The 13036-nt window shown below is 43.1% G+C and overlaps 1 protein-coding gene across 1 annotated transcript in view; it reads right to left on the reverse strand.

The window, feature by feature from the left end:
* PLPP3 (phospholipid phosphatase 3) overlaps positions 1-13036 on the reverse strand; it is a 44800-nt gene that overhangs the window by 15446 nt on the left and 16318 nt on the right. The window contains exon 2 of the mRNA XM_051801671.1: positions 4083-4240. Coding sequence (XP_051657631.1) covers positions 4083-4240 — 158 coding nt within the window. The remainder of the gene's footprint in view (positions 1-4082; positions 4241-13036) is intronic.

Raw genomic sequence — 13036 nt, forward strand, 5'->3', positions numbered from 1 at the left:
CTCGAAGCCTTCATAAACGCCAGTATTTCAAGGCATTTCAAGGGGTCTTGCATTTGCGTGGCAGCAAATTATGTTTTTCTTGTGTCGGGGGTGCTGAGGTTGGACAATATCGCCATAAATCACTGTCAGGGAGCAGAGGACCCAACTTCTCACATTCATGACTCTTAAAAGGCAGGTTAATGAAAATCAGGCTGTGAAATGAAGTCCAAATGTCTCACCTCTCCCAAAGAGGCAAAGGTTCAAATTGTTCTCCGTCACGCTACACACCTAAGTTTTAAGCTCCAGATTTACAGCTTTAGGATTTTATTCATTACTTTAAATGTTTTTATACCTGAGTAATAAATCGAGGTAGAGGATTTTTTTTGGGTGCCCCCTTGTCCCTGCTTCTCTCTAGTCATGGCAACTATGATATGTAAAATTAACTGTCAGGAAAAATGCCTTCATGTTAATCCCTTTCTGGAGCAGCCAGCAATATTCCTCCTGGTGTGGCAGCCTGCCAGCTGTAAGCAGCAGACGAAGCTCCCCTGCCTACCTTTTTTAAAAGCTTGGCACAGCCCTTGGAAACTAATAAACTGGAAAAGTATGGCAATTAGACTAAGAGGAGATGAAGCTGTATCATTGTTTGAACTCACTCGTACCAGGGCTTGAAAAAACAAAGGTTGACCTAAGGCAGCTGAAATTGCAGCTAAGCAAGCTTTATCAAAGAGAGATACAACTAGAATAATAAAAAATAAAGGCCAAGCTAGAGTGTGCTCTGCTACCATGCACAGGAAAGCTTTGGGTGGCTGCACCATCATTTAGGAGTTTACATGTCACAGCTGAGATTTACTCTTGGAAATCTGTCAGTGACCAAGAGTTGTTTAGGCAGCTGCAGCTAACCAGCTACAGCATCATTTTAATTCTCACAGTCTCCAAAGACCATGGTTTATCTCCATTTTGGACCATTTTCCAGTACAAGCTGGCAAGCCAGGAAACTTACTGGCATGAGGACTGCAGGGTCAGGTTGTCCTGGACGCACACAGAGGCTCCTGTACGAGGTCAAAGCACCACTTGCACTCCTGAAAGCCTAAATTCACATGAAGGGGAGCTAAGAGGCTCAAAACTCATGGCTTTCACAGGGGGGAGATGAGACAAACTAAGGATGATATCTCATACTGGCAGATGTGCCATTACTCCAAACTCACAAACACGTAAACCTGAGGCTCTTGGTCTTGGAAAGGCATGTGACCATTTTAAACAGGGACCAACAAAGGTTCGGGGATTAATATTTTTCTCTCACTGTTGGTGGTCTGGGTAATTGCACACATGTAGCAGATTGTAAACTGGAGCCTTCATTCCCTCACTAACACGCTGCTGGGTACCTATGAACCCTCCCCACTCAGTGAAAGCCATGGCTCAACCTTAATGAGAAGGTAAAAATTGGGTAAACTTGTTTTTTTGGCAGCCATGTCCCAGATAAAGCAGGACGGTGAAAAACTAACGCAGCACAGATGTGCAAGGACTGGAAGGACATCCTGAAAAGAAAACAAGTTTTAAAGATATTAAGCTCTTCTCATGCCTCACATTTCTGGCAAGCCATCCACATGGGACATATGCCATTCCCAGGTGATGGGCACAGCTCCCAGGGACTGTCTCACACATTTAAGAAAGATGGTCACTAGAGAGAAGCCAATATCAAACTTTTCTATCAGTGAATGCTTTTTGCAGACTTTTGGTTGTCATGCCCATTTTATTCTTATTATAAGCAATTCAATGAGCCTATAATTACTTTTAGAGCTTTTCTAGTCACTTATGTCTCTAGCGTAACGTTCTCTGTGCTAATCACATTGGTGTATCACCTTCAACTGTAAAACACCCAGCTAACCCAGCTGTGTAACGTAGATCACCTAGGAAATTAATTTTCCTAGGAATATTTCAAGGGCTTTCAGGTGTGGGGACACAGGAGACCACAGCAGTGGTAGCTGTATGAGGCTCAGGAATAGAAGAGTGTCACCTTCCCCTGGCCATCCAAGGGACCACCAACATAAAATTTACAATTTCCCAGCATGAAGAGCAGTCAGGAGAGATGTGAGAGTGCACAGCTCAGAGGCACGAGCCTATCCAGTGTCATCTGCACAGAAATTTGCCTGAAGTCAGTAAATATACAGATATTAAAACCAAATGTATATCCTCTCACATCCTGATTGAAGCCAAGGATTCATCTCTGCCGTTTACTTAACAAGCTCTCTGGGTGTCCTCAAGCCACTTAAAACATGACCTGGACCTTTTACCCCAGGCTACACTGCCTGTGACGCCACATAAAGCAAGGGCGTGAAATTTTGGCTGCCCCATCCCAAATGCCAGCTCCGTGGAAGTACTCACAACCACCGTCCTGCCTTCCGAAGGCAAATGATGGGAGCGAAAGGAGCAGAGTCAGTGCTTTGTGGATTTGGAAGGAATTCCTATTATGCTACAGTAATTCTGGTATCTGGGTTACATCTGAAAAAAGAGGTCAGGCTGACTTGAATTTTCCATGCAGGCTGCCTTAGCAAAGAAATCTGTTGCTTCAATTCCTCGTTAGCCATTTGTGTCACTCAGCAGCAAATAACTGAGCTTTTGAATTTACCTTATTAAGTTACATTTGTTGTGGGCACAGTGAAACCAGGGCAGAAACATCAAATTCTTTGGGGATTTTCTTTCTCTTTTAATTGACCTGCTATTTCGTGGTAGAAAGTTGATGGATCACATAGGCAGCTGATTATGTTTCCAGTCTCTGTTCCAACTCCTATATTTGCCACTGCCTCATTACAGATCAGAAGAGCACTCCACATGGAGCTGGCGTGCCGATAGCTCAGGCAGTAATGCAAAAATGAGAGGCTTTTTCATTTTGTTTTTATGGCTTTTCCACACTTGGGGGTTATTCACCTGCAGGGTAAAATTCTGCTGTGTTTATAGAATTGGGGGTTTGGCACCTTTTGGGCTTGCTTTGGGAAGGGAGGGGGCATAGGAACAGAGCAGTTTTGGGGACCTGCTTTGCTTAGTGAGTGTATGTGGTCAGGAGATGATGGAGAGATCAGGAAGTGATGCAGATATTCATGTCAGGAAGCAGCAAGGCTGAGGATGGGGTATTACCAGAACAGGCACTGTGCCATCCTAAAATATCTATTGCCTGTGACATTGCTCCTATGAGGAAAGACAGAAGCTACAATGAGAACAAGTATTCTGACCTCTCCCATCACCATCCCTCCCAGCTGAAGGACTGAGAGGAAGGCAGCGTCACTGGGAAAGCACCTGAGCATTTCTGGCAGCAGGTGAGAAGGAAAATATAGGTACTTTTCACAGGAGAATTTCATCTCAGCTGGAAGCGTTTAAGCAACAACCAGGAGACAGCTCTTGTCTTCTGCCCCAGGTACATGCTGGCATAAAGACACTCAACTCTGTGAGCTGAGTTCAGCATTTTGGCTGACACTGAAAGCTCTCACCATGCAATCAATTCAGGTCTAGGGAAACTGTCAGGAAAAGGAAAACGAAGAGACATTGGGAAGGTGGTGCATTACCTACTTTTTACAATGAGGACTCTGGGAATATGCTCCCCATGGAAGGTTTTAATTGTCATTTGAAAATGGCTGTAATATGCAATCTCTTAAAAACCTAATACTAACCTGTTAAACTTTTCCAGGCACTGGTTAGCTGAAAAGATGTATCCTTTCTTTGTTTTTTAAACCTTATGAAATAGGCAAATACCAAGAGTGATTTTAATAGGGACAAACTATGCCAAGTCCTTACAGACACTCAAGTGTTTTTGCCTCTACTCTGAACTCCTACCGGAGGGTGAAAAAGCTCTTGTGAAGCTCACAGACTTGCCCAAACAGCTTTGGGCCTGTTTACGGGCTTCAAGACTAATCTCATTCCTCTCATTACATGCTTTCATTTGCAAATGTTTGCTGCCATGCTTACAGTGAAGTCAAATCATTGCAGTAGATCCTGTGAACACACTGGTAAGACGGTGTTAAACTCCCCTGCTGACGGGATGTTGGTGCTAAAAGAGGTGACAAAAAAGCCCCTCAAGGGACAGAAGAGGAGATTTCAGAGGTGCTACTTACAGCGAGGATGGCGATGAGGATACCTGCAGCACACAGCACTGCATCGTTGATAGTCTCCACATTCTTCTGTGGGTACCTGATGCTTTCATCGTCGCAGTAGAAGCCCCGCTGGTAGGGCTGGATTGTGCTCGTTTCAATGATGAGGAAGGGCAACCCAGCTACAAAGAAAGGGGGAAACAACCAAACCCATTATCAATACAGGCAAACACAAGCAGCTCACAAAAAAAACTCAACTAGAAAACCCCTTGCAAACCACGCAGCACTGTTCCTGATCCTTGTCTTTCCATATTCCTATCTTTCCAAAGGGAATAGGTTTGGGATTTGTTTTTCCAAGTCGGTCTTGCGGGGAAAAAGCATCTCCTCTGTTATGGTTATCAGATGTCTGTGCAGCCTGGTTTCAGTTAAGCCTTGTGCACTGCAAATATTAACTTACAGGAACAGACCCCTGAAGCAATCCCTCTGCAAAAGGCCATGAAAACTAATCTGGCACTTTTCTCTAGGGAGGGCCCGATGCTCTGCCGAGCGCCCTGTGGCCGGGCAGCCCAGAGCTGTGCAAACAAACACTGGAGGATCGAGTATCTGTATGGCTTCTACCTGGTCAGCCCAGCTACACTCCAGGCCCATCACTTTTATGCCTTTGAAGCCTTCCTTGGCTCACTCCTCTCTGTATTTACAGGGTATATGTGTGTTGGTACCTACTCATGCAACAAGTATGTGCCTTGAGCAGCTGTGGGATACCCATCCTTGACCCACCCATGCAAGGACCAGCCCCTCCACAAGAGCCAATGGAGTCCCATCAGAACCTGTTCACCTTCAATCACAATAAAGCCATGTGAAATCTGTTTTTTAAATGCTATTTGTGAACCCTCTGTGCAGGATTTCCTGCATCTGCACAGCTTGGCTGGACCTTTGCACCAGGCAGGGGGCAGATCTGCTCAAAAACATGAGGCTAGGACATACAGTGAAGGGAACACCAGGAAATTGCTGGAAATGTCTGTAACTCCAAGTTCTTATAAGTTTTTCAGAGAAATACAGCCTTGCCTCAAAACTAGAAGGAGAACCCTAGGGTGTTTCCCAGCCACAATGTCACCTTGGGCAGGGCACCCTCCTTCCCTTTGCCTCAGTTTCCCCATCCACCTTTGCTATTAAGCCCATCACTGAGAGGAGCACTACATCCCCACCAAAATAAGCCCCAGATTCCCCGAAACCCACATTCAGAGTAATCACAAACCACAAGGTACAGGAAACCCTCCTCCCACTTGCAGAGCGAAACCCAGGTAGGGGGAAAAACAAATGCACAGTGGTTCAAGCTGTCCTTGGGCCAAGACAACAGGTCTCACGCCCAGATCCTACAGAAAGCACTGGGGAATACTTGTCGACCACTAACTTGCTTAAGTATCTGTGGGTTTGTTTACACAGCTAGAAGTCAAAGACATCAGAGGGTTTTCCCTTCTAAAATTAATAAAAAAGGAAATAAAAAGTGAAGTGCTGTTGGGTTTCACCCAAATTTGTTCACAATACATTTATAGTGAACACAATCTACTAGATGTGATTAGCAAGGGCATCATCCAGGTTGCTACAAAGTGTCATCGAAATAATGTTCCACATGTTCTCCACATGAACCACTCTCTGGATCTCACTTTGCGCAATCCCTTTTGGCTCCTCTTCCTGTATGGTAATAGGTTTGCCTAATCCAGGATTACTACAAGGTTTTCTTAGTCTTAAGAAAAAGGAAAAACTCCATCACCTGTGAGCAAGGACAACACACACAAATATGAAGCTATTCAGGGAGCCGGCAGCGGTCAAGGCCACTGCTCAGGGCTCCTTTCAGATCCTCTCTAAAAGCTCTGGAAGTAGGTTAATTGCAAATTCTGGGCTCCGTGGTGCTTGGCAAGGCAGAATAGTTTCCACCACATGTGTGAACCAGCGAGGAACAGTTTCAGAACTGCCTGCCCAGCTCAGATTTGGTAAATAAAATCGGACATCTCGCGTGAATCCAGTTGATCTTCATTCCACTATTTAACTGTTTTGATGCCCGGCCAGCTTGGCCCCAAAACGCACCTCTGATGCCAGCAATCCCATATTAATAGGCCACTTAAAAAATCTTTAAGTTTCCAAATGAAAAATGGCAGGAGAAGCGCTAAGGCCGCTCGGCGCGATCCGATTTCACACGCGCTCGGAGCGGCAGCGTAACAGTTGAACTCGGGGAGTAGACATGCCACGGTTACGTGGCTTATTGTTATTCCTCCAGTTCCTCTTGTTAATAGCTTTCACATGACAGGTCTGTAAAACACATGTTCCCACAGACAATAAAATACATCTGAAAGCTAAAACTGGTTTAAAAAAAAAAAATTAAAAAAAAAAAAAAAAGACAATAGTGTTCCTATATATTATGTGAACCCAGGAATAATAAAGATTTGTTTTCTCTTCATTCATTGAACAGCATGGGGTAGTATTTCCGCGATTCAATTATGTGTACACTTGCCACAGCTATAATAAGAGCATAAGTGACCTATATGGGACACATTTTCACAAAGCACATAGGCATAGTTTAGAAAATCCAATGGGTTTGTTTTCTCTCCTACAAACTTGTGGTTTAGTGGGATATTGCCAATCAAGTCTTGATATTTTTCCAGCAAAACAGTAACCTCAGATTACCTTTTTTTTTTCCCTTCCCCTTTTTTTAAAATGAGAAACATAAACACACTCTCCATACCTAAACGGATATTACTTATAAGACATAACATGCCTTTAATTTTGAGGGCTGGGTGAGAGGCTGCTCTTTCACCCAAGGAAGAGAAGACCCCAGCCCATGGCAAACAGTAAATCATGCTCAAAATGGCTCTTCTTCCACAAGGTTATTTCTTGGAGGATGGGTTGTCTAAGGGACTAGGTCACTGCTCACATTTTTTTTGGCAAGGGGGTTGCAGCACAGAGAAACTTGTACCAGTACCAAAAGACAGCCAGAGTATGGGTTTTGCAAAAAAAAACTCTACAGAGGGAAGTCTGGAAGAATTAAATGCCGAGAGAGATGCCCTTGGAATCCCCAGCAAAACACTAGAGACATCTCCTTCACACTAGGAGATCTGCCAGAGGCAAAGGTATCCAGAAGTGGGGCTACAGCCCACACATCTTGGAAATGGAAGGCAGGCCGTAAAGGTGTAGGGTTGTACTGTGAAGATGAAACATCTGTCCCCATCACCTTTTCTGCCCCAGTCTGCCTGTTGGATTCAGCATTATAGTAGGAAATTCAGACTGTGCACCCCTGGCTGCAGGGATTTGGATGTAGAGATTCAACAGCCAAAACCCATAAAGCTGCTAAGTCTTCCCACCCCTATACATGGTACAAAACTATTGAGAATACAAGAGGTACATTTCAGAAAACAGTAATTAATGGTGATTTGCACTGAACAACAGAAATACAGGGCAGGCAAAAAAAATTACACTGATTTTGGGGATAGTCACCCTTCTCTGAAAATAATCCTGCCCCCTTATTACTGGTATCTCCATGCTAAGAAACGACATAGCAGCCTGTGGACCATGTCCTAAAGCATGGGGGCAACACTGGTACATCCATATAGAACTGTGCAACCAGGGAAGGGCTGCTATCCCCACCTCACAGACACAGGAAACTAAAGCATAAAACAAAGGGATTTGCTTATTCATACGTATAAAAGGTAAACGGAGCTGAAATTACCTTCTGAACTCTAACATCATTCACAAGGTGAAGGAAAGTTTTTTTCGTTATACAAAGGGGATTTTTTACTTCAATAAAAGAACAAGGGAATCCCAACCACAATCTTTCATCCAACTATGCTGTAGGAGATCAAACACAGTTCCAAACCATGAACATAATAGAAATCTCTTGAGGACTGATCCTGCCCTATCCAAACAGGCTCAGCCCTGCTCCAAGTGTCATGGAGCAGGTGTGGACACTAAAGAATTGTGCAAGGCACTGCTGGGTGCTGTGGGACTGGACATTGAAAAATGATTGTTGGGAGGAAGTCCAAGTGACTTGGTGACCTCTAACCGCTGGTGTCCTACACTAAGGTATTTCAGAGCAGGGTTTAAATTTACTTGTCTTTCCATTTAATAAAGCCAATCAAGTTTGGAAATCTAGCACCAAGGAAAAAATATTCCTTTCTCTGGTAAGCACCTTTATTAAGAGGCAATTAATAGGCAATAATCCTGGGAAGGCTGGCAGCATGAAAGGTAAAACCCCACCACCAAGCCTAAACAAAACCCCCGTGTACTCTCTGACCAGCCTGAAATGTGCATAAAATCAAAGGCAGGAGAAAAAAGGGCTCTGTGTTGGGTACAGCACTTTGAATCTCAGTCTTTGAAAATTTAACACTTGTGCAGATTTAATGGGGAAAAAAATTTAAAAGGGGATAAGCTTTCATTGGCCACTCATCAAAAAGCAGAAGGAGCGGAAGGCAGGAGGCATTTCTGCAGCGACCCACCCATGCCACTCTCATCTTCCCAGCCCAGCCTTCACCTTTGCACCAAATTAAACACCATCACTGCCTTTTTCTTTCTAAATGTTTGGTTTTGATGGAGGTTGGTTTTTTTCCTCCATTAAAGCTTTCTTCTTTCAACCCTGCAGGTCAGTGGGATGGTGCTGGCTATCTCAACAAAGCAATGGTAATTTCTAACAAGCATTCCATGATGTGTTTGCCTGCCTGTGTCCAGGTCCTGGGTGTTCTTAAGGTTTCGGTAGATTAGACATCCACCTTAATAAAGTGAAAAAGACCATTAAATAATTTGGCAGGGCTGAGTGGAGTCTCTAATTCCTCATTTAAATCACACTCTGTAAATATTTGGGTACCTACAAGAGATAGGCTTTCTATTTGAAGTACTTAGTGGCTGATCTTGGGAACATGTAAACTTTATTTGGTTTACAATACTTGTACATATTTAAAATGCATAAAAACTAGATTAGCCTACGGTAGGCTTTTATTGGGGCTTTAAAAGTTGGCTTCCCCAACTTGTAGAGAGGAATTGCAGCACTACAAGACCAGCCTTGGCATCTGCTATAAGAGTGAACAGCTCTTGCAGCCAATTTACATTGTATGTATTGTATATATATATATACACACACACAAATAAAATGTAACAACCCAAAGAATAGAAGTATTTCCACATTTTCCACATTTCCACCATATCAGGCATATGCTGTCAATCAAAACAGAGCCCATTTATGCACCAGCACTGGGAGCATCTGAAGCGTCACCAACCAAAAAATAACCTCAAGGAACCAGATCCACAGCCCAGTGGCAGACAAAAGAAGGATCCTACCGCAGACTGGATTGAGCCATTATGTTGGGATTTTTAAATGTCTTGAAAGCAGCAGTGATGCACCTCCAAGACCATGGTTTTTGACTGAATCTGGATAGTCAAGGCCCATATATTCACTAGGACAAGAAGGACTAGGATGCAATTAGGCTAACCATCAGCTCTGCTATTTTATTACCTGCGCAGTCTTAATTGTTCTTCACCTTGGTTCCAGCAGTCCAGAAGATTGCTCTGTGCATATGCCTGTATTTTGGAAACACATCTAATATCTTTGTTTGCAAAACAGATTCCCATTCAACTCTATTACAGTTCCACTACTCTCAGCTACACAGACACATGAGGATAGAAAATTCTCCACACAAACAAACCCTAGACTTTACAGTAAAACAGGTACCTGCTTTAGAGTACTAAAGAACCTATAAACAAGGATCAGTATATATTGCATTTCTCTGATTTGACCTGTTCAGAAAAGTTCTAGGACACAACAGGTTGATTTCCACAAAAACATAAAAAAGGCAACAAATTATTAGTTAATTTCCGACTTGTTGTAGGTTCTTTCACGTAACTCACATGAACGTTTGCCCCTATCTATGTCAATCTGTCTCGTTCTCTTCCTATGAAGAGTGTGACATTTCCGTCCACTTTATAATTATTAGTTATATTTCAGCCAAATCATAGGAACTTTAACGTAAACCTCACCATTTTTAGGTCCACCAGATGCTACAGAGTCCAGAAGACTTCCTAGTGGGCAGACACAGATTCATTTTGAATTAGATGATATTTTCTGGGTCCTTACTTTTTTGGGGGTTTTCTGTTTGTTTTTTAATAAGAACTGGTTAACCAGGAACACAGAAAAGCATCTTCTCATGCCTGTTAGTGCATTAGCAAACAAGAAGAAAGCCAGGAATATTCAACTTCTACATATACAACCATGTAACACTGATGACCCCAAGCTGCAGAGGTACTTGAGATGCACCTTTAAAAGGAACCAAATGTGGTGTCAGAAATGACAGGTGTCTTTATTTGCTGCCCAAGCCCATCCTCCAGAGACATATCCATCCCTGGAAGTGTTCAAGGTCAGGTTGGACAAGACTTTGAGCAACCTGATCTAGTGGAAGGTGTCCCTGCCCACAGCAGTAGGGTTCCAAAAAGACAACCTTTATGGTCCCTTACAGTCCAAACCATTCTAGGATTCCATTATACTTATCCTTTTTGGTTAATACAGCCCTGTGCAACATGGAGCATGTTTATTGACCCAACCATCCTAGGAGAATATTATTATAAAAAGGTTCTTGGTCACAGGTACTTTAAACCAAATGTCAGATTATTCTCATGCACTGCAAATTCCTCTGGATTTGAAACCTCGGTAGAAACACTTCCTAAAGTGGCTGGAGCACAATGTGCCAGACCCACCCTTTAAGAATCTCCAGATGAACAGGAATGCTACCATTGGTTTTGCTGGGAGAAATAATGCTTTCACTGAGTACCTGTTACCTATTTTCAGAGGTAAAGACCACATACAAAGGAAGAAAGAGAAGAAGGGAATTCTACTAAGAGTGTTAAGCTGTTCCTCATGGGAGTTTGGCATGAGCTGATGTATTAAAAGAGCTTTATATTAAAGAGCACATATATTTTTAATACCTAAAAATGCATTAATAAGACAAAAGGTCTTATCCAAGCCACAATATGTAGATGCATATAAAAGTTTGCATTTCTGGGGTAAAACAGATTTAAACCAGACTGGCCAACCAGCAAATTTGGAGAGGGTGAATAAAAAAAGACATTACCAACAGGAATCCAGAGCCAGCTCCAGCAAAACATGATGGAAACAAAGCCATAATTTCACATTGTCTACAACAAGGAATAAAATGTGACACACCATGAAAATTCCAATGCGTCAGCATCTTTTGAGGTACCTCTATACATCCATGTGCTTTGGAAGTCTCACAGATATGACAAGTCTGACCTAGGATAACCCAGCCTGAATAGAGGGGGAAAAAATGTAAAAACAATAAAAATGTGCCTGTGAACTCTGCAATACTGAAGGCAAACAGATTGTGTGAAAAATACACTGTGGCGACTATTATGTTTTCAATTACAAACGAAGCGAACAGGGTTTACTCTGCCGGTCAGTGGGGTTTGGAACAAGCCTCACCATTGCTCCTCAAGGCTCAGCCTTCGAGGAAGGGCTCAGACCACTGCCCAGCCCCACCAAAACCCAACACCCTGTTTCTTTGGGGGAAATCTAAGAGCTTTCTGTCAAATGGATGCAAGGATGAGCAGAGAGTCTGCTCCCTTCATCCACCTGCACACACTGGCTGCATGAGCCCTAATATTTCCCCATCTAATAACAACTCTGTTTTCTACTCATATAGATTCATAGAATGATAGAAAGGTTTGAGTTGGAAGGAACCTTAAAGATCACCCAGTTACAACACCCTGCCATGGGCAGGGGTGTCACCCACTAGACCAGGTTGCTCGGGGTCCCATCCAACCACTCTATCAACTTCTATTCAAGAGGAAAGTTTTGTGAGCTGTAGCCATTGTTTTAATATATAAAATCTCAAGCAAAGATTCCTTATCTCAGCTTACTGCCCCCCAACACCCCCACATACAAGCCGTGGCTCCTTCTCTTTGCACAGCCACCCCAAACCATAACAAGAACAAGTGGAGCCAATGGGATGCAGTAGACAAAATCCTCTTAATTATTTTTAAATCAATAAAGACACAAAGCACTTGAAGCAAAAATAAAGCCAGTTAACCTGGTCAAAATTCAGCTGCTGAACTTCCCAAACTTCCTTCCCTCATTCTTGAGTATGCTGGCCAGGCACTGCCATTGTAATTAAGCACGTTTTCAGGAGCAACTGCCCCTGTGTAGGAGGCAGCAGAGCCCCTGGCCACAGCACTGATGCCTGCCACCAGTAGCTTTTTGACCCAGTTCTGTCAATGTACCTATTGTAAATGCAAAATCCTTCTTCGGATTTGAAGCAGCAGCCACCTGCACAAATAAGGCCGGGTTATAACTCTGTAACCCAATACAAGCACTGGAAGCTTAAAAAGTTTGTATTACAAAAAGCACTTCTGACCTCTTCCTTGGAAGTTCACTAATCACTTTTAATTCATAATTTATTTCCTCTTAATATACTTGCTTTATGTAATACCCCCCTTTCCCTCCCCTCCTTTCTTTTTTCTGGAAGTTCCCCAGGAGAAAATGGTATTACACAACTCCCTTGACTAACTGGAAATGAAACTTTTCCCCCTCGGTAGTCGCGATTTGGTGGAGTTTCCAGGATATAGTGCACAGCACACAGTGCTGAAAGGCAAAGAGATGTGAGTGTGGGTGGAAGTGATCCAAAGGGCCCTAAAGTGATGGGGGGTGATCTTGGTGGTCCCTCGAGCAGATCTCAATAAGGTTTTGCCTGTTCACCAATGGGTAAAAAAACCCCATAATATTATCACTTTTCTGGCTTCCCTGTGTTTTGATTGCAGTTACTACACAGAGTGACATCCTAATATAGAGCAATACATGATATAACTGAGATTGCACTGGTAGTCAGGTAATATTAAAAAAAAAATCATGCACCTAATTAAAATAGCTTTGTACTACAAGGAAGGGAAATTTTGCAGGTGGAAGGCAGAGGCTGCTGCCTTGGCCCTGC

The sequence above is a fragment of the Manacus candei genome, unplaced genomic scaffold (genome assembly GCF_025592945.1).
Source record: "Manacus candei isolate 608988 ecotype Guabito, Panama unplaced genomic scaffold, ASM2559294v1 h1tg000005l, whole genome shotgun sequence".
NCBI lineage: Eukaryota > Metazoa > Chordata > Aves > Passeriformes > Pipridae > Manacus > Manacus candei.